This window comes from Marmota marmota, unplaced genomic scaffold (assembly GCF_001458135.2).
Source record: "Marmota marmota marmota unplaced genomic scaffold, marMar, whole genome shotgun sequence".
In the NCBI taxonomy this organism is placed as follows: domain Eukaryota; kingdom Metazoa; phylum Chordata; class Mammalia; order Rodentia; family Sciuridae; genus Marmota; species Marmota marmota.
The window spans coordinates 7211806-7235780 of record NW_026000185.1 but is presented as its reverse complement, the minus strand read 5'-3'; the positions used below and the strand labels follow the sequence as shown (position 1 = coordinate 7235780).

The 23975-nt window shown below is 55.8% G+C and overlaps 1 protein-coding gene across 1 annotated transcript in view; it reads right to left on the bottom strand.

Moving 5' to 3' along the window:
* The window catches only part of Pkd1 (polycystin 1, transient receptor potential channel interacting), a 42182-nt gene that overhangs the window by 14734 nt on the left and 3473 nt on the right, over positions 1-23975 (bottom strand). Inside the window, 15 exon segments of the mRNA XM_048789361.1 lie at positions 394-543; positions 783-4402; positions 4913-5046; positions 5545-5720; positions 5923-6054; positions 6276-7031; positions 7448-7680; positions 7958-8084; positions 8831-8946; positions 9179-9399; positions 10556-10739; positions 10840-11511; positions 11743-11912; positions 12112-12183; positions 12314-12385. Coding sequence (XP_048645318.1) covers positions 394-543; positions 783-4402; positions 4913-5046; positions 5545-5720; positions 5923-6054; positions 6276-7031; positions 7448-7680; positions 7958-8084; positions 8831-8946; positions 9179-9399; positions 10556-10739; positions 10840-11511; positions 11743-11912; positions 12112-12183; positions 12314-12385 — 6835 coding nt within the window.

Here is a 23975-nt window from a genome sequence, read left to right as displayed (position 1 = left end):
CCACTGGCAGGACCTGCCCCACAGAGTGGCCACCACCTGCACTGTGGTCCTAACTTTCCTGGCCAGGGCAGAAGGCTACGAAGGCAAGAACTGGCCCCTTCCATCCAGAAGCAAAGACATGTACACCCTGGGTACAGTGACTGCCTCTGCAGCAGGAGGCAGACCAGTTTCTCACTGTCTGCTTTTTGCACCAGCTGGCACAGAGCCATTGTCTACAGCACACCAGAGCTTGCATGGCCCTTAAGATCTCACGGGGAGCTGCACCCTGGTTTGGAGGAAGGCCATGTCAAAGGGGGATATTTACTATCAAGCCCTTGAAAGAAAGGGGAGTAGAGCTGGGCACTGTTAGGACACTGTCTAGGCTCAGTCCACTGGGACAGGGGCATCACCCACCGTCTGGCTTGCAGCCTCCTCCTTCCGGCCCGCCTTCCACACTGTGAGACTGAAGGTGTACTGCACACCGGCCACCAGGCGCTCCCGAGGGATGGTTACTACGCTGCTCCCACGGGGCCCAAGGTTCAGCAGACACCCACTGGCCTCACTCTGCAGCCCACAAATGAGGGAGACAGTGAGGTATGAGACCCCCATCCAGCCTCAATGCAGATAGGGCTTGGGGCTTTCCTGGCCAGTCCAGGGCAGGGAACTATGAGGGCAAGAGCTGGTCCCCTCCTTGGTCCCATGCAGGAACCAAGGCCCAGTCCAAGACCATGTGGAGTGCTGGGCATTCCCTGGACATAGCACAAGTCTGAGGGGCAGAGAGGATGTACCGCCGTGTGGCTGACCTGAGTTGAGGCCACACAGGCCCAGAGGAAGTTTAGTGATGTCTGGTCACCATCCTCCAGATTGGGATCGTAGGACTTGCTCCCATCCAGCACGAGGTCCTGCGTATCTGACCACACACGGTAGGAGCCACCTTCAATGATGGGCACCAGGCGTTCAGCAGCCACAGTCACATTGGCCTGAATGCTCCGTGCCAACGGCGTATCCCCAAATGACACCACAAACACGAAGCAATAGTGGCCCACAGGAAGTGCCAGCCGTGGCACCACCAGCTGGGGCCGGCTCATGTCCACACCAGGCAGGGCCACTTGTGCTACACGCCCCAGCCGCTGGCAGCTGGTGGTGCGGTATACCTCCCATCGGTACTCAGTCTGGTAGGTGACACAGTCCCGTAGGTCAACGTGGGCCTCCAGGTAGTTCCGTTGGGAGCGCCGCATCAGCACCTGCAGGGGCAGGGCCACATCCACCTCGGGCTCCCTGCAGGCCAGAACCTGGACAGTCACCGTGGCCTGTGCCACAAAGAAGCTCACCAGGTTGGAAGCATTCACCTGTACTCGGTAGTCCCCAGGCTGCAGGTAGGAATGGTCAGCCCAGGGCTCCTCTGTGTCCTGCACTGGATCCCCATCCCCAAAGTCCCAGTGGTAAGCCACTCGCCGGGGGCTCGGGCTTGTGGCAGCCTCAAATCGGGCTGAGCGGCTGGCAAAGCAGCGGCCACTCCTCAGCTCCACGTGCTGGATGACATCCTGCACCTCCACAGAGAGTGTCATGTTCACGCCGCCCAGCTCATTGAAAGCACGCACCTGGATCTCCAGCAGCCCTGCTGCAACAGGGGTATAGGTGACATCACGGCCTGACAGAATGACCAGCGAGTCACCCTGAACCTTCTGTAAGGAGAAGTACCAGGCGTAGGCAACTCGGGAGCCCCGCTGCACCCGGGCTGTGAAGTTCTTCTCAGTGCCCGTGGCCATGCCTGGCTCGCAGCAGTTGGGCACCTGCAGCCCACCAACAGCCTCCAGCACCAAGATGCGCACCTGCGCCTGGGCCCGGCTCACGTGGTTCTCAGCCTGCACACTCACCACGTGGTCTCCAGCCTGGGAGAAACGGTGGGAAAAACGGGGCCTGGGGAGAATCTCAGGGGTGGCCCCACTAACCTGCAAGTGGAAGGTAACATCTGAACCAGCGGACAACAGGACCTGAAAGTGGACCAGCTGCCCAGGTGGCACCACCTTGCTACTGGCCCACAGAGCCAGGCCCACAACAGGCTCCTGCACTGTGAGGCTGTGCTCAGCCACAGCCCAGCTGACCGCATTGGAGGCATTCAGCCGGATGGAGAAGGCACCAGCATCTGGGAAGCTCACAGCAACGTGCGGGCTATGCTCACTGCCACCTGGCACAGTCCAGCACCAGCTTACGTTGGTGCCTGTGGCTAGCTGCCCCCAGAAGGACACAGTGGAGCTGACTGCCACAAAGCTGCCCAGTTCACCAGCCCTGATGCTGAGGCCACTCACAGGCACCTGCACAATCACCTCAATGGTGGCATTGGCCAAGCCCAGCTGGTTCCCAGCTGTGACCCTGACCGGGTGCAGGCCGGCTATGGGAAAGGCAAGGATGACAGACGGCTCCAAGGTCTCCCAGCTCAGCTCTTCCTCTAGAGTCCATGTGTAAATGACGTTGCTGCCACCAGTCAGCCTGGCACTGAGGGTGACGTTCGTGTTGACAGCAGCTGGGTTGGGGGAGGCGGCCACAGCCAGCCACCCCACAGGCTCCATAAAGTCCACAGTGCGGTTGGCCCAGGCACTGCCCAGCATGTTGGTAGCCCGCAGCTGGATGTGGTAGGTGCTGGCTTCGAGTGCAATGAGTGAGAAGCTCTTACCACTGCCCGTCAGGGCTGGGCTGCCATCCCGCTGGGCGACCCAGCTGTAGGAGATGTTGGTGCCATCCCTGACCATGGCATGCAGCTGCAGCGTGTGGTTGGTGGGGAAGCAGCAGCTGCCCCCTCCACCTGCTATCTGCAGCCCCTCGATGAGCTGCAGGACATAGATGAAGATGCTGTCTTGGGCAGTGCCCACCTCATTCTCAGCTGTGACAATGATGTTGAAGGTGCCCACCGAGCGGAAGGTGTAAGAGATGGTGGGGCCCCCGGGGATGGGCGTGCAGCGGTCACAGAGCACCCAGGAATAGCACACATCGCTGCCTGACTCCAGCAAGGTGCTGAAGCTCACGCTGCCGTTCAGAGGCACAACTGTGCGGCTGGCATTGACACTGAGCCCCCGCACGCGCCGTTTTACTGTGACATTGAGCTGGGCCTCGCTACGGCTCACCTCATTCCAGCTGGCCACCCTGACAGTGAAGTGACCTGTGTTGTTATAGATATGGGTGACCTCGGGGCCCTCAAGCTGCCTGCCATCCCCCAGCTCCCACAGGGAGGTGGCAGGGCGCCCGTGGCCCACGGTGGAGAACAGGTAGGGCTGCTGCAGCTCTAACACACGGGAGCTGTTCACTTTGATGCCAGTGACCACTACAGGCTCCTGTACCTCCACGAGAGCTGAGTCATTGGCAGCAGAGACATTATTGTACACAGTGACCGTCACCAAGTAGGAGCCCACATCTCTGTAGGTGAATGTCATCTCAGGGCCCCCAATACGGACCTGGGCATTGTCTTCAATGCCAAAGTCCCAGGTGTAACGGTACAGGAATGGGGGCCAAGCAGAGGCTACCAGCTGGGCTTCGTCCCCAAGCTGCACAAACTGCCTCTCAGGCTGCAGGGTGACATTGTCCACCTCAGGCTCCACACAGACACTGGTGAAGTAATGTGCCTTGTTCACGTGGCTCGACAGGACCAGCACCAGGGGAAATGTGCCACTACGAGTGAAGTTGTGTGTCACCGTCGGGCGCCCCTGGATGGTCACATTAGAAGAGCCATCTCCAAAGGTCCAGTCAAAGAGATAGCGAGCAGGGTCCCCGGTAACATGGGCTGTCAGCTGGGCCTCGGGCTGTGTGGGGAGGCAGGCCATGGGCTCTATGCGTAGCACCTCTAAGACAAAGACCTGCACAGGCAGGCTTTGGCTCAAGTGACCCACAGGGCTGGCTGCTGCCACGGTCACTGTCATGTTCTGTGCCTGCAGATACACATGCTGCACCGTGGCCTCAGGGCCTGTCAACACTGTGCCATCCCCCATGTCAAATGTCCACGTGATGTTGTCACCCATCTCCACAGTGGCGCTGACGACCACAGGGGTGCCTTGCTCTACAGCCGGGCTCAGGTGCACACTCAGGCCGCGCAGCTCCTGGAAGACATGGACCTCTGCCTGCGCCACCACCCTGCTCACCGTGTTGTTGGCCTCCAGGCAGATGTGGTAGGTGCCTGTTGCCACGTAAGTGTGGCTGACCACTGGCTGGCTCTGCATCAGGACAGGTGAGCCGTCCCCAAAGTCCCACACATACAGGACACCACCAGGGGAGGGCAGAGGGTGCGGGTAGAAGGTACCAGGCTGGCCGGCCACCAGGGTGCTGCTGCTCATGCCAATGGCCGTGGTGGGCAGCGCGTCACGCACGCTCACAGGTACCACCTGCGTTAGGTTCTCAAAGGTGTTGGACACGAGCACTGTCAGGTTGTACTCCCCTGTAGAACAGACCTGAGTGGGACCTCCTGCTCACAGGACTTCCCTACCCAGTCCTGGTACCACACGCACAACCCTCCTCAAGATGTAAACCGCTGTGCCCTTGGGCCAACTGGAGGGGCCCCACAACAGGTTGCACGTGGGACCCAGCTCCATGAGGCAGCAATGAGGGTAGGAAGAAAAGGGCACCTCCTGGCACAACCGCAGAGATGAGCAGGAGCACAAGGAAGGGAGGGAGTGCAGCCTGCGCCACACGCCACTGGGGGCGCTGCTGCATGGGGCTCTTGATCCCAAGAGAAGACTGAGAGCAGGGAACAAGAGGGTCCCATTTCTGGCAAATTCAAATCAGGGCTGCCTCAGGGGTCACCCACCCCTCCTTCACCCCCGTGAGGTCCCCAAGCCATCAACCCAGGCAGGATCAGGGTGGGGTGATGGGGATGGTCCCTGGGAGTGTCATCCCTGAGAGGGTCTGCCCGAGGCCAAGGTCAGTGGGGCAGCGGCCCCACCCTTACCTGGGATGGCATAGGAGTGCGTGGCACCGTGTTCCACAAGCACCTGTGCCACTGTAGGGTCTGGAACCTGGAAGGACTCATCGTATGGAGGCTTGAACTGACCAAGAATCTGCTCCCCATCCCCAAAGGTCCACCTGTCAGGGGAGTAAGCTGACAGTAAGTGGGCCAGAGAGGCAGGTGGGCAGGGCCAGCCACTTGCACAGTGTGGGTACACACTTCCCCTACAGTGGTTCCTTCCTGGCACCTTCTTTTTTTTTTTTTTTTTTTTTGAGAATTTTAATGTTTATTTTTTAGTTATCGGCAGACATAACATCTTTCTTTGTACGTGGTGCTGAGGATCGAACCCGGGCCGCACGCATGCCAGGCGAGCGCGTTACCGCTTGAGCCACATCCCCAGCCCCTGGCACCTTCATTCAAGGTACCCCAGCACTCTGCTTCATAAGTCTCTCACCCCTCCCAGGCAACCCTCACAGGTCCTATGTACCAGCAGCCCAAAAGGAGGAAGAAGGCTCAAGACAGCAACCCTACTCAGGGTGCCCAGGAAAAACTAGGTCCTGGGTAAGAACCCGGCCCCAGCGCTCCCAGGCACTGACCCCAGGGCTGTGGCCTCCACTAGGCCCAGAAGCACTCACAGGAAGGCCACCTCCACAGCGGAGTCCACCAGCACACTCGCCACCAGCACCAGGGTGGTGTTGGGGGGCAGCACAGTCGGCACTGCAGACACCCGCAGGCCCCGCATCCTGTTCATGCGCTCCACTGTGACGTTGTAGTTCACAGTGACATTGCTGACGTGGTTGGAGGCTGTTAGCTGTGGAGACAGGCATCAGTGGGTGACAATATACACAGACCCACAGGCGAAAGGCCCTCAGCCCTGACTCAGCGACCCCCCCACACTCACCCATAGCCATGGCGGGGTCCTCACAGGGTGGCAAGACAGAGCAGAACAGAAGGCAAAGGTGAGCACCCAGACACCCTATGACTTGAGTCCCCCTCCACCCACCCCCACCTACTGAGAGCTTGAAGATGGCGGCGCTCTGGTAGATGACGTTGAAGACAACGTTGTGGAAAGTCAGGGACTGCTTATCATCGATGGTCCACCGGAAGACCACATCTGAGCCAGCCTCCACCACAGGGCTGTATCGCTGTGGGAGGAACATGGCGTCACCAAAAGCTGTGACCCCTGCCCTACCCTGGGACTGACTCCCTCTCAGCCCCCATTTGTGTTCCCCAGAAGGACCTGCTGGAGACCAACATGATGAACCACCACGGTCCCTAATGGACACTGAGTGGCTTCCGCCCGGGGAGGGGGCCTTCCTCTATGTGCACCCTTGTCTGGGTGGGGGGTGTCATAGGCCACACTCACCACTAGGACGCCCTGCAGCACACGGGCCTCGGGGCTGGGCATGGCTCGGAGGCCACGGATGGGCTCCTCCGCTGTCACCCTCAGGCTGAGGTTGGCCCGGCTGGGACCGTTCTGAGCCACAAGCTCCAGCACATGCTCCCCAGCACTGAGCCCAGGCAGCACCAGCACTGAAAACAGGGTGTCATTGGTCTCTCGGGTACAGCTGGGCTCAAGGGTATCGGCCACATCAGGGCAGGCATCCTCAAAGGGTGCACTGACGCTGCCCCCAGGCCAGCGAGCTACAGCTGTGGCATTGGCACCAGAGTCCAGCTGAAGCACCAAGACCGAGCCATTGGCTGGCACATAGAGGTGGCCATCATGGGGGGCAGGGTGGATGACCCGCAGCCCAGTCACAGGAGAGATCACGTCAAAGCTGCAGGACAAGTTGTGCCTAGAGACACTGTTGCCCACTGTGGCCCAGACCTCATAGTGCCCAGGATGTTGTAACCCAGGGTTTGGCCTTAGGCCCAGCAGTGGGGTGAGCCGCTCTGTGGCTGAGAACAGTTGCAAAACACAGGCAGGACCAGCTCGAGTACCCTCCAGCTGAGTAGGCAGGTGGGCCAGCCAGTCAGAGGCATTGGTGGAAAGATACAGGGTCTCGAGGCCAGGGCGTCTGGGCACTGGGGGACAGTGTAGGAAGGCACCTGGGCCAGCATCATGCTGTAAACCAATGAGGTCACCAGGGAGCACAGGCACATCCTGGTCGCAGAGAGTGACCTAGGGGAGGAAGCAGGGCTGTGTGAGAGCCCACAGGGAACACTGGGCCAGGGCATCAGGCAGGGCTCCCAACAGGGCACCTTAGCACTGTCAACTATGCTTCCAGGAGTCCTGCACCCCAGGATCTCATAGCAAGGACAAACAGGGCAGCAGAGACAAAGGGGACTTGCATGGGAATGCAGCAGGGGTGGACTGCCCCATAGAAAGACCCTCCTCAAAGGACTTGAAGGATGGGAAGAAGCTGGTCACCATGAGCAGGTAGGAGTCCTCCTCAGAAGACACAGCAAGGGCAAAGACCCTCATGGGGGGACACAGGCAGGTGCAGAGGAATCCATACTCAAGTGTGATGGGCAGCTGAGGGGAAGGCAGCTTAGGTAGCTGGTCAAAGGCAGAGAGACCTGAACAGGGACACATACCGAGTACTGTGTGGGGGGACCTGCAGGCACGGAGAAGAAGAACTCCCTCCATACTGTGTAGGTAGCCTTTGGAAGCCTGGGACCTGACAGGGATCCATTAGCACAGGCCCAATCATGGCAGGAGGCATCCAGAGGCATGCAGACATTGGCTTCAGGGCACCAATGTCCCTCCAGCATATACTTGGGGACCAGACCAGTCCTGTTGTCAGGCTCACTGCTATTTTCCAGGGGCCCTGCAAGTAGATGAGAGGCGTTGGAGGACATCCCACCCACCTACCTGACCTAGCCAGCCAGTGTCCCCTACCACTACCACTGGCCCACTGCCACAAAGCCACTTGCCACTGACCTGGGTCAGACCTCAACCCAGAGAGCCCCTCCCCCAACCTGCCCTTAGACACATGCAGAAGTCTCTAGCCCTGCTCTCTGTCCACCCAAGGGCTGGGGCCAGCAAACCTGAGTGCTCAGAGAGGGCCTGAGATCCCCAGCCCCACCACCATCATTAAGCCCCACCTGCTGCTCCTGAGGGCCGGTACACCTGCAGCCGCAGCTGGGCAGGCCTCCGGAGCTCCTGGGTCTCAAACTCAGCTCCAGTGAGGAAGGCTTCACGGCTCAGGCTCAGGCCAGGGAACACCATGACCTGCAGGGCAGGGGGCACCTCAGTGCCAAAGACTGACCCTGGGGTCTGGACTCCACGAACCCAGAACCACCAGGGTGAAGAGAAGGAAGTTATTGGATGGTCCTATCATCCTCCCACAGAGGAAGCCATTAGATGGTCCTGCACAGACCTCATTTTATGCCACTGGGAAGAAAAATAAGGTCAAAACCATCTGTGAGCAGCAGGGTCCCTAGCATGGTCTTAAAAATCCATCACCCTTGAGCTGGGGCTGTGGCTCAGTGGTAGAGCGCTCACCCAGCCCATGTGAGGCACTGGGTTCAATCCTCAGCACCACATAAAAAATAAAAGGTATTGTGTCCAACTACAACTAAAAAATAAAATATTTAAAAAATTCTGATTAAAAAAAAAATCATTCACCTAGCAGGGCAAGGTGGCCATGTTTGTAATCCCAGCTATGGGGAAACTGAGGCAGGAAGATCAAAAGTTGGTGAGACCTTGTCTCTAAATAAGAAAAGCTTNAAAAACATTCACCCAGAGCAGGGCCAGCAGGTGCTCAGAGTTCTCCCAGACCAAGGAATCAGGCGCCTTTCATCTCTGCACCCCACAGATCTCCAACTGTCTATGCTGGGCACAAACCACTTTAGGAAGGCCCTCACAAAGCCAACTTGTTTTGTGTGTTTTTTTTTTTTTTTTTAGAGACACAAAACAGGTTCAGGCAATACCCCCGAGATGCAGAGGGGTTCTAGAATGCAGAAAGGCTGACCTACCTCCACAGGCTGCTGGGGGGCTAAGAGGACTTCCTGCTGTGCCAGCAGACTCAGAGGTCCCTGCAGGCCCCCACCAGGCACTCCCATGAGGAAGTTCTCAGCATCCCACACGGGGCCTGGGAATGGCAAGTATGCAATGAGGTGCTGGTGCCAGGCCAAGGGGACAGCTGGAGGAACATCCAGGGTGGGGCCACCTGGGTCTGAGCCACCCAGCAGCTCCTCCCCCATTCCCTCCATGTTTGCCTCAGCCCAGGCACAGCAGCAGGTGCTCAGCACACCAGCACACACCCAGCACCCAGGAGCAACCATGGGAGGGCAGCCCCAGTCGTGCCCCAGCATCCTGCGCACCTCCAGGCCGCAGCTCACAGACGTAGCTGTGTGGAGCTGAGCACAGGTCAGTGTTGCACTGTCCTGCAGGTCCCAGGCGCACACAGTGCTCGGCAGTGGCTGGGTGCGGCTCCCCAGGCAGCCAGTTCTGGCAGCTCTCAAGGCTGAAGGCTTCACCCTGAGAGGCCGGGCCAACCTCTGCCCCCTCCACAGCTGAGAAACCAATCCACACATCCAGGCTCCTGCAGGCAGATGGCAGAGAAGGCGGGCACTGAGAGGGCGCCCCATTCTCCCACTGGGGCATGCTCCTCACAGTGCTAGCAGGGTCCTATCACCATCTCATTTCTCACACGTGAAACTGAGGCTCCAGATGTGACCAGGCAAGCAAGGCCTAGGCCCACAGCAGCAGAGCATCTACCCAGTGTCCGTGTCCATGGGGCCAGTGGGCACAAGTGAGGGCCCCTCACAGAGCTCCACCTCAGACCCGACTGAGGGCCATGAGCCACCCCACACCTTGCTCTGCAGGGAAGACCCAGGTACAGCATTTGGGGACAAAGACAGTCTCACATCAGACCCAAAGTGAGCTGCCACCTGAGGGATCAGCTAAGGCAGGGAGCCCCTCCTGAAGGCAGGTCTGTAGACGCACATCCAGACTTGGGCAGAGGGAAACCAGTGCAGCAGGATATACTCACACACGACTACACACACACGAGCATCAGAGGGCACACCAACTGGGAGTCGTGCTACAGCCCCAGCATCAAGAGCTGATGCTGATGCCCATTAGCCAGATAACCTTGGAGAAAGGCTGTGACCACTGTGGGCTCTATATTCCCTTCTGAACTCTGAGACATGCAGAGTATAGCCATTGACATAACAGGAGCCCTCCCGCTGTCCAGCAGGTGGATCCCTAGGAGAGGTGGGGTCTGGCCTCACCCCTACTCCAGCCATGGCAGACGTGAGCTGCAGAATAAGGGCCTGGCCCACTGTGACTGGGAGGTACACGTCCCCACAAGACTGAGGAGGGCACAGGAGCCCAGCATGCTCTCCCTGGGGGCAGCACATGATGGCCCTGACCCTTCCCAGGAGAGAAACAAGCAGAGAGGTATGAGAAGCAGAAAGCATAGTCTCTATGGTAGCCCCAAAACCAGCCCTCTTGGGAGGATTCAGTGTCTTGCCCTGCAGGGCTGGAAAGACTGGGGTCCTGGTCCCGGGTCCCACAGTGTTTATGAAATCCACTCCCTTACCACCATCCATCTCTGGGGGGCAAGACAGGGCCCTTCCTGCCACCCCCACCTCTTTCTTCTGAACTGCTTCAGGCCTGGGCTCTGCCTATACCCCGGCACTCCAAATCCCCTGCCCACACTGCATTATGGCCTTCCTGGGGATGGGTACAGGCACCTGGTAACCTGGGAGACCAGGAAGTGCTGAATGGCAGGACTGTCCACCATAGCCAGGGCAGCCCCAGCCCAGGCCCGGCACTGCTCCTGCGCCTGCAGCCAGGGCATCTTCTCTGCCACCAGGCGGTAGCAGTGCCCATTGCCAGGGAAGACCTCTGTGTCCGAGGGGCAGAGCGGGTGCACCACTGGGGGACGATGGGCAGAGAACAGGGCATCAACATGTGCCAAAGGATGGGAAGAAAGAGACAGCAGGGGTGACCCAGGCCCAGCATAGAAAACACCTACCTCGGCTGGGCTCCTCACCCAGGGCCAGGATGCTATAGGTGGCCTGTAGGGCTGAGCCTCCACGGTTCCGGATGCTAAAATGAAGGCTCTCATCACTGAGCACAGAGGATGGGCACATGAGCTTCAGGGCAGCAGGGGCCACCTCCACTTGTACCTTTGTACTCAGCAGAGCCGAGCCAGACCCCAAGGCCAGCACAGCAGTCACGTTATAGTACCCAGGTAACACGTAGCGGTGGGTGGCGGCGGCACCAGCCACATCCACCTTAGGGGAGCCGTCACCAAAGTCCCAGCATGTGGAGCTAATAGGCAGAGGGGCAATAATGTGAAAGGCTGCTGGCTGGCCAGAGGCCAGGGGTCCATGGGGCACCACCAGGGTGGCCCCTGGGGAAGCTGGGAAGATATGTTGGAGGAGGGTGGGGACCCTGCAGTTGGGGGTGGGGAGTGGCAGAGGACTGGAGCACAGGGACTGGCAGGCTGCAGAGGTGTTGGGGGCCTGGGCTGCCCCACATAGGCACTGGCCCTGTTCCAAGAGGGCAGCAAGGCTGTGTCCGGCTGAGAAGCAGAAGGCACTGCAGGACTCAGGTGCCAGTGGGCCCTCGCGGGCAGCAGAGAAGGCCACCACTGCCACAGTGCCTGAGCTGTTGTCAGGGAGGCAGGCGACATAGTCCTCACCTGTAACAGGCAGACACACTGGTCCCAGGGCCACTTCCTCCTGCCATTGCTGCAAACTTGCTGCACCTCCCTAGACCCCAGACCAGACCTCCCATAGCCAAACCCTCCCTGGAGAGGCCTGCCCAACCCCTGCCCAGGCACTGTCTCCCCACATGCACCTTTTCCTGGGCCTTCTTGGCCAGGGTCCTGGTAGTAGGGAGGACAGGGCCCTTGTGTCCTGCCTGCACTCACCACAGCTGCTGTCCAGCAGGGGCATGCTGAGGAGGGGCTGGCCAGCCAGGGGGCCAGGCCCAGCACACGTGGCTGCCTCAGGCTGGACCACGTGAACATGTTGTTCCTCCACCCAGTGCCTCAGCCACGCCAGACCACAGTCACACTCAAATGGGTTCCCGCTCAGGTTTCTGCAGGGGAGCGGGTGGTGAGGGGACCAGGCAAGGAGGGGCTACCCTGGCAGAACAGCTCCCATTGCCTGCAGCAGGTGAGCAAACTGCCCCTGGAGTCTGCTCTCAAATTTGGGGGGTGAGTCAGGTCAGAAGGGCAGAGGGGATATTGGGGGCCCAGTGTCTAACTACTAACATGCACCAGAACAAATAAACTCACATTTCAGTTAAATTAAATAAATTAGCAAATGTTCCTTCTTCTAACGTAGAGATCCTGTTGTTGCTTATGTCCCTGGAAGAAAGAAGAGATTAGGCAGAGTGACAGGAGCCCTGTAACCAGATGGCAATGGGCAGCAGCCACCTGTCCACCCTGAGGAGTCCCCAGCATGCAGGAGGGGTGAGCACAGCCGGCGGGGACTCACAGCTCCACCAGTGCTGAGAAGTTCACCAGGAGCTCGACATCCAATGCCTGGAGCAGGTTGTGGGAGATGTCGCTGAGGAGCAAAACACATGGGTGAGGCAGGAGCCCTTGACTGGCCACAAGGCCATCTGGTCCCACCCCTAGGAGCTTCCTGCAACTCCAGTTGCAGCCTCCCACCCTCCAAATTCCCATTCCCAGGGGCCAGGAAGGGGATTTTCTGATGGAGGACCTGAATGAACACATGTCTGGGGAGACTAAGGAAGGAATGCTGGGGGCCACAGCCCTCTGCACCCACCTCAGCCCCACAATGAGTACCACATAGTGCAGTCACACACAACTGCAAACCCTGCTCTCAAATTTGGGGGGTGAGTCAGGTCAGAAGGGCAGAGGGGATATTGGGGGCCCAGCGTCTAACATGCACCAGAACAAATCAACTCACATTTCAGTTAAACTAAATAAATTAGCAAATGTTCCTTCTGTACCTGTACCTGGACAGGTACAGCCCCTTCCATCCAGCCCCTGCCCCAACCTTTCCTCCAGAGCCAAGTCCCTCCACCAACCCCTTGCCCCCAGCCTAGCAGGGTGGTCCCTCACCACCAAGAGCTGACTTCTCCACCCTCTACATGGGCTTCAGAATGCAACCAGCTGCAGGGGCCCAGCTGCTGCCATTTATCAGTGGAAGGGATACCTCAGAATGTTCCAAGATACAATGAGGGCACAAAGGTGAGATAAATGGGGAGGGGCCCTGGCCGATGACCCCACATCACAGTAACAGTGATGGCCCATGAAACTTCAAATCCAACACGAACAATCAAAAACCCTGACTGTATCAACAAGATAACAGAGAGGTTCATCTGTAGGCATCAGTGAGAATCATCATCAAGAAACGAGGCAATGCAAGTCTATGCCTATGCCCTGGAGTGGACAGACTAACCCACAATGGGGAAGAAGCCACAGAAAGGCCTGACCTGCAAGAACCTGCAGGTCAAAAGGTCAAGAGCAACTGAGGCACAAGCACCAGTTGGAGCTGACTTCAGCACTCAGAAGTCCCAGAACAAAGAGCACCAGAAAGTGAGCCAGGTGGTGGCTGGGCAGGGGGGCACAGAGTATTGTGGCCCAGTACCCAGGAGGCCAAGACAGGAGGGTCACGAGGTTACAATCTCTAGACCAGCCTTGGCAATGCAGTAGACCCTCTCTTAAAATAAAAAAGGACTGGGATGTAGCTCAGTGAGAGTGCCCCACGATTCAATCCTCAGTATTGGACTAAGGCAGGGATCTAGAAACAACTAACAAAAGCATATATGGTCACAGGTGTAGAAGAAACATGCCATCTTCTCAGTAATTAGAGAAATACCAATGAAAACGATAACGCAAAAGCATTCTTTTTCTGACAGTTGAGAGCATATTAGATCCAGTCTCCGGCTCAGGTGACCCAGTCAATCCACCCTCACTGACACCAGCAGCCACATCACTAGGCCCTTTGGGCAGTCTAGCGCAAGCACCACTGCCTTTCAGTTATCCCATTCTTTTTCTTTTTTTGATACTAGAGATTGAACCCAGAGCCACATCCCCAGCCCTTTTTGTTTTTTGAGATGCCCCACCCCCACCACTGTAACCCTAAGTGACTGGGATTACAAGTGTGCCCAGGTGTCCCATTCTTTTTTGGGGGTGTGTGGTACTGGAGATTGAACTCAGGGACACTCAACCACTGAGCCATACCCCCAGCCCTATTTTGTGTTTAGAGACAGGGTCTCACTGAATTGCTTAGCACCTTGCTTTTGCTGAGGCTCGCTTTGAACTTGCGATCCACCTGCCTCAGCCTCCCAAACCACTGGGATTACAGATGTGCACCACTGTACGCAGTGGTATCCCACCTCCCCTCAAGCTTTTGGTGCCTTTGAGAACTCACATGTGAGGGAGGGGGCCACAGTCACCCCTGCCACCTACCTCTGGGGTACTCTTTGGGTTCACATATTCCCACTGATCCAGTGAAGCTCCTGGAACAGGGGCCCGAGGACAACCCTGAATGACAGACACCTCTGGTGGTCTGGCCTATGCGGCTTGGGTCCCCCACCAGAGCTTCTGCTCCCCTAAGTGCACTATTTGCCACACAAGATTACCTGGTGCCTCTCAGCAGTCCAGCCCTTCCCAACAGTGACCGCCCAGCTGCTGAAGCCGGAAGCCAGGAGTCCGCCTTTGCCCTTTCCTGGCCCTGGCCCAATTCAGGGCTCCACCCCCAGCACCCTCCTGGGGCCTACTGGTCTCCTTGTTCCTCTATCCAAGCTCCCAGAGGACAGGCAATGGCTCTTTCTGCCAGGGGGTACCTCAGTCAGGCCCAAGCCAGGGCGTCCCAGTGGCAACGATGAGGACAGTAGAGGGAACCTGTACTCTGACAAACCAGGCTTTGGCCCCAGCAGAGACAGCCCGAGCAAGGAAGTGAGACTGAGAGGAGCACTGGCTCCTCAGACCTGGTGTCGTGCACCACCATCCCACCTGGCAGTCTACCTGCTTCAGGTGGCTTCTCTCTGGGACCTGCCTGAACCTACCACCAGGGTTCAGAAAAGTAACAAGGGTCTTGGGGACCCTGCTTGGCTGAGTTCCCCCAATCCAGGGAGTGTGGCAAAGCAGGGAGTGGGCAACAACTAGGAGGTGCGCCCCAGTCTCTGCCCCATGGTGGCACTGTCAAGATGTGGTAACATGCAGGCTGTGGGGAGCAGGGGACACTGGAGGGACAATCAGGGCCTGCATTCAGCCCACTGCCCACTGGCCTGAGGTCCTGACAGTAGCTTTTCCACAGCTGTCTGCTACAGCCATCACTGATCCAGGGGAATATCAAGGCCTGGACAGTCCCATGCCCCCACACTCCACAGGCTTCCCCCACTCTCCCTGGATAACGTCACCGCAGTTTGATGCCCAGACCCCAATAATCGGGTTCCCTGCAGGGATCAGAGAAGGGACACAGGGAGCACCCTGGCAGAAGGGAAGCAGAAGCAAGGAGACCAAGGCTGGTCAGATAGCAGACACCCTGGCCCTTACCCACCGCTGGGAGGATGGGAGCACCCGAGAAGTATGGGGCCGAGTGGGGCCTACCCTCTAGGCCATCTGGATTCTCCAAGGCCAAAGCCCACAACTTCCAGAGACCCCCACGGCTAAGCTGGAAGGCATCAGGTGAGCTGAAAGAGGGAGCTAAGCTGGGGACTCACACAAGGGGACAGGCAGATGCCCATGTGAGCATGAGACACGTCACGTCCCTCAGCCTGGCAGGCCGGGCCCCCACTTCCCACAGCACTGGGTACTAACTCCACAGTCTGTGACAGAGGCTGAGGTGCTCCCAGGCCTGGCCTGATCCCCCTGCTATCACAAGATAGACAGTAATGCTGGGAGTCCTTCACACCTGGGTTCTCCTCACCTTGCCATCCAGATCAGATGTCCCTGGGGCTGGACCCCAAGCTGCCACCTATGGGTGCACCTCTAGATGTGGGGCACCAGCCTCGCCTGGGTTTATATCCATGGACTCACACCCACGGGACAGGTCTGTGTCAGGCTCCCGATTTTCCTGCTACAAGAACTGGGGGGACTTCCTCCACCACCCTCGCCCAGCTGTTCCCAGGCTGCACAGAGGATGGGTGGCGCTGTCAGGTGGGTGGTGGAAGCCTCTGGAGAAGTGGGAGACTGTGTGCGAAGGCGGGCATGCTGGGGAGGTAGAGGTAAGGGGGCCACTTAAACAGTTTCTGAATAAGGACAATTATTTTGAGAAGAGGGTGCTGGGGACTTAACCCGTGGGCGCTATACCACTGAACTACAACGCCAGACCTTTTTAATTAATTTTATTTATTTATGTATTTATGTATTTATTTATTTATTTATTTATTTATTTATTTTAGTTACCAAGGGACCTCTATTTTATTTATTTATATGTGATGCTGAGAATTGAACCCAGTACCTCACACGTGCCAGGCAAGCACTCTACCACTGAGCCACAACCCCAGGCCCCCCTAGACCTTTTTATTTTGAGAAAGGGTCTCTATATTGCTTAGAGTCTTGCTAAGTAGCCCAGGCTGGCCTTGCATTGCGATCCGCCTGCCTCAGCTTCCCAAATCACTGGGATTACAGGCATGCACCACCATGCCCAACAGCTGTGGACTGTTGTGAGGGCCAACCCCTTTCCAGGGCTGTAAAAACAAAGGCCCCAGATGAACCAGAACTCTGACCTGCAGCTGAGTGGCTCCAGTTTCCTCCTCCAAGATGGAGAGTAGCCCAGGTGCCCGCTCCCCAGTCTGGATGTCAGGCAGGGTGTGGGGGCCAGCAGAACCCCCAAGGAAACATCTGCACATTCCAGGCACATGTGGTCAGCGGGCGGGCGAGTGCCAGGTCCGGCACCCCCACCCAGCGCTGGCCGCCGTGCTGGAAACAGTGCTCAGGGGGAACAGCTCCGAGGGGCCGCCTGTGGACATTATGTAATCAGCTCTTCCAGAGCCAGCCGCTTCCTCCCTCTGGCAGACTCGGGCAGTGCAGGGGGAGGCAGAAGGCCCCCACTCTCCCCCAATGCTCCTGGAGGAAACAGACTCCCCTCAACCCAGCAAGGAAACTCCCAGAAACATCCTCTCCCAAGCCAGAGCAGAGGGGTGAGAGGCCGCTGTCAAGGACCCACACTTGGCTGGCAGAAGGGTCCCGGCCCCCAGGCTGGCCTCCCTAGCGGCTCCTTCCTGTACTAATGGACTTTCCTTCCAGGAGCCCAGCAGCCAGAGCCAGCGTGGGTCTGACGCCCTTACTGTTTTCATTCCCTTTGCTTTTTGTTCCCTTCTATTTATGGCGAGTGAGGCTAGCTTCCAGGGCCGGAAATGATGTTTAAATTGATGAATTCGAGTTTAGGAGAGAGCTGCAGAAAATCACTTAGTGCACACAGGCAGTGAGGTGGGCAGGGCAGGCTCTGGCTATGCCCCCCTGCTTTTCCAGGGAGACTCACCTCTATGCTGCCCCCCCATGACCACCTCCCACCTGGCTGCAGATGAGGGCCTGGCAAAGAGTGGGTGCCCCATCTCTGGGATGAGGGAAAGGCTACGAGGGCAGGCTGCAGGGGCAGCCCTCTGATGGCCAGGACCAGGGCCAAGGAGCAGGAGGAGGGCCCACATGTTACAGGGTGTTCTGTGGCATCTGTCTGTCCTTACAGGGCCCTAGTCCCTGGCACCAAGTACTCCACAATTGAACTGTCACCAGAATGAGATCCTGGGGGGAGGGAGTGACAAGGCCTATCCAGGATCCTCCCAGAGCCCACAGGCAGGGACAAGTCTCAGAGGTGAAGGAAAAGAGATGAGGAGTGGGGACATGTCAGGGATCCTCTGTGTGGGAAAAACAGTCCAACCCCCTAGAGGGCTGTTATGAGAGCCACCTACCACGCAGGCACTAACAAAGCAATGTGGATGGGAGGACAGGCAAGGAGGCCCCACTTACCCCAACCTGCAGTGGGGACACTGGAGACCCAGCCTCCCTGCAGCCACCTCTGTGCCCACGTGATCTCTGTGAGCAGTGACTCAGCAGCACCAGGATGGCACCCAGCTGCTCACAGCCCACCGCAACCAGCAAAAGTAGGAGCCCAAGCAGCCCCGCTCTCCTGCGGGAATACTGAGGCTCAGGGCCCGCCTCCTTCCCCACACCACCCAGGAGACGTCCACAGATGGCCACAGGCCAGGTTGTCCAAAGGGTGGGGGTGGAATGAGTAGGACACTGTGCATTAGGCAGGGTCCTAGGTCTAGCCAGCTGTCCCATCACTCATTGAGGTACAGCCAATGGCAGGGAACAGCCCAACATCAGGGCTACAATGCACTATGAAGGCTCAGGATCCCCAAGGCCCAGATGTCACCCTTGCCCAGAGTTCTGGCCTCATTCCACATTGCAACCAGGAGAGCTAGCTTCTGCCCCTGCCTGGTGACAAAGCCCTTCCAAGGTGGCCTCATAGGATCCAACCTGCCTTCAGAGAACAGGGGTTACTAGAGTCAGGCTGTGCCAGAGCGAGGCTCACAGACGAGTCAAGGAAAAAGAGCCCAGAGCACCTTGGCCCCAAGTGCAACCCCCTTAGCACTGGTGCCTGGGCACATGGGCCTTTGGCAAGGATGGCTACCAAACCAGAAAGAGCAAGGTATTCCCAGAAAGGACATGAGCTGCATTTTCCAGCTGCATCTCGTCCTGCAGGGATATGCACACACACCCTGTGGCGCCCCTGCACACTGGCCTGCCCACAGCTGCGCCCACGCTGGCCAGCTGGAACTGCACAAGCAACTGCATCAGGCCAGGCAGGAGCAGAGCCCAGACGGCCACCACCCCAGACAGCAGCAAGAGAAGCGGGATGTTTTCATTCTAGAGTGCTAGGCGGGTCGGCTGTCTGGGCTCCTGCTGCTGGTGTTGGCCACCACAGTGTTCCGGAAAGGAAAATGTGTCTCCATCCAAAATGGCTTCCTCAATTGAAACTCAACCCTGGCCAGGGTCTCCCCACTTCCTGCCCACCCAGCAGAGGCACCCCAGGATGGGGGAGCACAGGCAGCAGTGTAAGTACTCCTTATCCCAGGGAAAGCCCAGGGTGATGCCGGCAGAGGTGAGACCCATATCTAACAGCAGCCACCAGATTAGTAGTCACAAGATGGCGGTCAGAAACTCCCAGCTCCCTGGACAGGCAGAGAAGGTGTCACAGGAAGCCTACATGGAGAGGCCCTGGTTGCTAACTTTTGAAGGGGGAAAAAAATGCAGGAAGAGTCTACAGAGAGCTTGGAAGAAGGCAACTAAAGCTCACATGTACCTGGCACAACCATCCCCAAAGTTCCCAAAGGCCCAACAATGTCCACCAGACACACTCAAGGCTGGCACTAGGGCCAACATGCCATCGTGGGCAGTGCCATATCATCCTAGGGCAGAAGAACAAGGTGACTGAGAAGGTAGGTGCCAATATAATCCCACCCTCATATCCATGCACTTGACTGTGTCAAAAAAACCCACACACACAACAGCTAAGATAAAAACTAGGGAACGAATGTCACTTCAGTTGAGGCTGAAGGATCCCTGAGCCCAGGAGTTCAACACCAGCGGGGACAACATGGCGAGAACCACTGCTACATAAAAACAAGAGGGAATGCACCAGGCCCCTGTGCTGAAGGTGCCTCTCAGACCAGACCAGGGAGGTGAGACTTTGGTCTCCGAGGGATGCACAGGAATCAGCCTGCTCAGACCGGTCTGTGCTTATTAATTTTACTTTATTTTTTGGTGGTATGGGGGGCTCAAATCCAGGGCCTCATGCATGCTGGCAAGTGCTTTGCCACTGAGCTCATCCCCAGCCCTGGTCTGTGCTTACGCCATGTGCTCCAGCATCAAGTCTAAGCACTTGGCTCAGGCTCGGCCTCCTGGGTTTGCCTGCCTTGAAGCAGGGCAGGTCCTAAGGTATGTATTCTGGTAGCTGGTACTTGAGGACAAGGGAATGGGTCCCCAGAAACAATGGAGAAGAAGGCTAGGAAGGCTACCTACCTGAATAAAGGGTATGATGATTATTGTGGCTGCAGTGACTGAGCCCTACCGATATACCATATACCCTAGCCTCGGAGGCCTACAACCAAGGTGTATTTAGCCATGGTGCTCATTTTACAGGCAAGGAAACTGAGGCTCAGAGAGGCTGTAGGACTCAACCAAAGTCACACAGGAAGTTGAGGGGCTAGAAATGAACCCAGGTCTCTCACCAGACCCTCATGCCTCTCTCCTGAACCCAGAAAAAAGCCAGGGGACCACAATAGGGATGAATGGAGACCTAGTGGGAAGGTTGAGTGAAGTGCCCCTTAGCAAGTCCTTCCACATGACCCAGACCCACTAGAGAGGCCCCCCACCACCTCCTCTCTCTGTCACCTATGAATCAGGACGTTACTCCAGGGCACACCAGTCACATTGCCTCTGCCACAACTCACCAGCTATAAGACTCTAAGAAGTGACTCCACCTCTGGAAGCCTCAGTTCCCTAGTCTGTAAAACAGAACTAAGAGCACCACAACAAGGCACCTGAGAGAAAGGATGTAAAGGGCCCAGCACAGGGCTCAGCATCCGGCACCCACAGAGGAAGAGGTGGGAGCACGGCCCCCTGGGCACTCCCTTCAGATCCTGTAAAACTTGGACATAATCCTCATCCTACAGAGCTCACCCTTTAAGTATGTAATTCAGAAGCTTTTAGTATATCAAAGAGCTGGTGCAACCATAACCACTGTACATTCCAGAACATTCTCATCACCCCAGAAGAAACCCCACACTCCTTGGCTATCATCCTTACCACCCTAACCACCCAGATGCAGGCAGCCATTACTGTTTTCTGTCTCTGGATTTTCCTATTCTGCAAGTTTCATATCAAAGGAAGAGCTGGGGATGCGGCTCAGGTGAGGCTTGCCTTGCACGTGTTGTGGCCCTGGGCTCACCCCCAGCGTCACACACAGAACAAGGTGTCATAGAACATGTGGCCTGTGAGGCTGGCCACTTTACCAAGCACCATGCTTTCAGAGCCCAGTCCACACTGGAGCAGCACAAGTCTGTCCTTCCAGGGTGAACAACATCCTTCATCTGGAGAGACAGCCTTGGTTTTTCCATTTGTCTGCTGAGACACATCTGGGGTGTTTTCCACCTTTTGGCTGCAGTGAATAATGCCATGGAAAACATGTGTCCAAGTCTCTGTGGGACACGTATTTTAACTTATCTTGAGTAAAGTAGCTATGTCCTAGAAAATTCCACATTTGACTGAGGAGCCACCAGACTTTTCTACAGGGCCACTGTTTAACATCCCCATCAGCAGTGGACATGGGTTCCAATTTTTCCATGTCCTTACTAACACTTATAATCCCATCTTCTTGATGACAGTCATCAAAAAACAGTGGGTGTGGGCTGGGGCCATAGCTTACTTGCCTGGCATGTGTGAGGCCCTGGGTTCAATTCTCAGCACCATATATAATCAATAAAATAAATGTCCATCAACAACTAAAATATATATGTATATATGTGTATATATGTGTGTATGTGTGTATATATATGCATATGTGTATATATGTGTGTATATGTATGTGTATGTGTATGTGTGTGTGTATATGTGTGCATGTGTATATGTGTGTATATATGTGTGCATGTGTATGTGTACATATACGTATGTGTGTATATATGAGTGTATGTGTGCATATATGTGTATATGTGTGTATGTGTATAGGTGTGTATATATATATGAATGAAATACCAAATTTATAAAAACAAAAAAGCGGGTATGAGTTAGTGTCTCACTGTAGTTCTGATCTGCATTTCCCTGATGATTAGACATGAAACATCTTTATTTTACTTTATTTTTTTCAGTACTGGGAATTGAACCTAGGGGTACTTAACCACTGAACCACATCCCCAGCATCTCCTGTTTTCTTGCTAAGTTGCTGGGGTTGGCCTTAACTTGTGATCTTCCTACCTCAGATCCCCAAGCAGCTGGGATTACAGGTGTGCATCACCACATCTGGCCCTAGCCCTTTTTTCTCTCTTTTTTTAATTTGTTCTTTTCAGTTATACATAACAGTAGAATATATTTTGACAATATTATACATACTTGAAGTATAATTTCCCAATCTTGTGGTTATACATGTGGAGTTACACTGGTCATGAATCCATACTTCAGCATGAAAAAGTCATGTCCCATTCATTCTACTATCTTCCTATTCTCACCTCCCTCACCTCCCGACCTTCCCTTTTGTCTAATCCAATGAACTTCTATCCCCTTCCCTTACTATGTCTTACATCCACATACCAGAGAGAATATTCGGCCTTTGGTTTTCGGGGGTTGGCTTATTTCACTTAGCATGATAATTTCCTGTTCCATCTCTTTACTGGCAAATGCTATAAATTCATTATTCTTTATGGCTGAGTAATACTCCATTGTGTACATATACCACCAGCCCTTTTTCTATTTTGAGACAAGGTGTCTAAGTTGCAGAGGTTTGGCCTCAAATTTGTGATCTTCCTGTCTCAGCCTTCCAAATACTTGGGAATACAGGTGTGGTCACCATGCCCAACACAGTGAGCATCTTTTCATATAGTAATTGGCCAGTCATAGATCTTCTTTGGGAAAATGTCTGTTCTGAGCCTTTGCCCATTTTTTAACAGTGCCTTTTGTCTTCGTTGTGACTGACACATGAGAGTTCTGTGCTTTCTGGATGCAGGTATCACATTAGGCAGATGCCCTTCTGATGTTCCTCATGCCACTACTGTCCTTGGGCATGGTGCCCAGGTACTCCTGCACGCCACAGGTTTCTGAGCATCTCTGGGGCTGCATGCGCACCAAGGCTCATCCCTTCACATCCCAGAGTGTTGCAGAGGAAAGCAGGGCAGGCTACAAATGAGAGGTTGCCTCACCTATCAAATGGACACCATTCTCCCACTTCTCCTGGACTAGGCAACTATGTTTAAGAGTCAGTTCTTGTCCACATTTCAGCAAATTTACATTCCACATCTAATCAGGAAGGTAAAGTTGCCCTTATATTCACATTATGAATTCCCAAGTGTGGCTTCACATGAAAGCTGAAGCTCAGAGACTTGAGGCCAGCAGCATTTGCAGGACACAGTCCTTCCTATGCCTCCACACAGCAGCCAAATCTTTCTAGAAGACATTGGCCATGCTGCTTCCCTCCAGGACCCTTTAATGCCACCCCCACCTGCTCCCCCCCAAAGGCCCTGCCTCCTGCTCCTCTATCACCCTAAACCTCAGGTACTCAGCAGGCCTGTTCCCTTGTGTGGGACACTCTCCAGAGACTGATACACAAGTTTGAGTCTTAGCTTCAATGTCACCTGCAACTGGGGTCTTTCTGAGCTCCCTCCCCATCATCTGTGTCTTTGTCCTTGTAGAATCAATGCACTTGTCAGTTTAAGGTGGACTACCCTGTGACAGCTAAGTCTCACAGGAACAGGCCGGCACCTAACAGTGGTCTCATCTATCCTGGCACAGGGCCAGGCATGCAGTAGCCAGGCCCTCCATCTAGTGAGGGCTCACAGAAGCTCACAACTCACACAGAACTGCCTCAGGCCTCCGTGGCAACTGCCAGTTCTCTCTCATCCCAGAGAAACAGGGATGAGAAACAGGAGCTTGAGGACCCTCTGCTGCTCTCAAGCAGTAGTATACATGCAGGTGCAGTCTAACATCAATTCACACCAGGTCCAAACCTATCCCAGGGGTCTGCTCACAGATGCCCACCTTCCCTCAGATCCCTATCCTGGCCACAGACACCAGGAGCTGAGCTTCCCTAACCCCTACTCTCCTGTCATTTAGAAGCACAAGAAGGTAGGGGCCACATTTTAGGTGCTCCCAGCAAACAAAAGACCTTCAGTATCCAATATTCTAAATGAGTGAACCAAGACCCTACTGAGTCCCTGGTATTACCCTTTCGGTCCTGACACATTCAGAGGAAAACACCAGATGCAGGTGAGCCACTGGCCAAAATTGGCAGCACCCGTCACTCAAAAAGTAGCCTCCCCAAGGGGCTGGGGACATAGCTCAGTTGGTGGAGTGCTTGCCTCCCAGACACAAAGCCCTGGGTTCAATCGCCAGCACCACAAAAAAAAAAAAAAACCGAAAGAAAGAGCTCCCAAAGCACCACACCAAGACACCAATAGCAATCACACCTA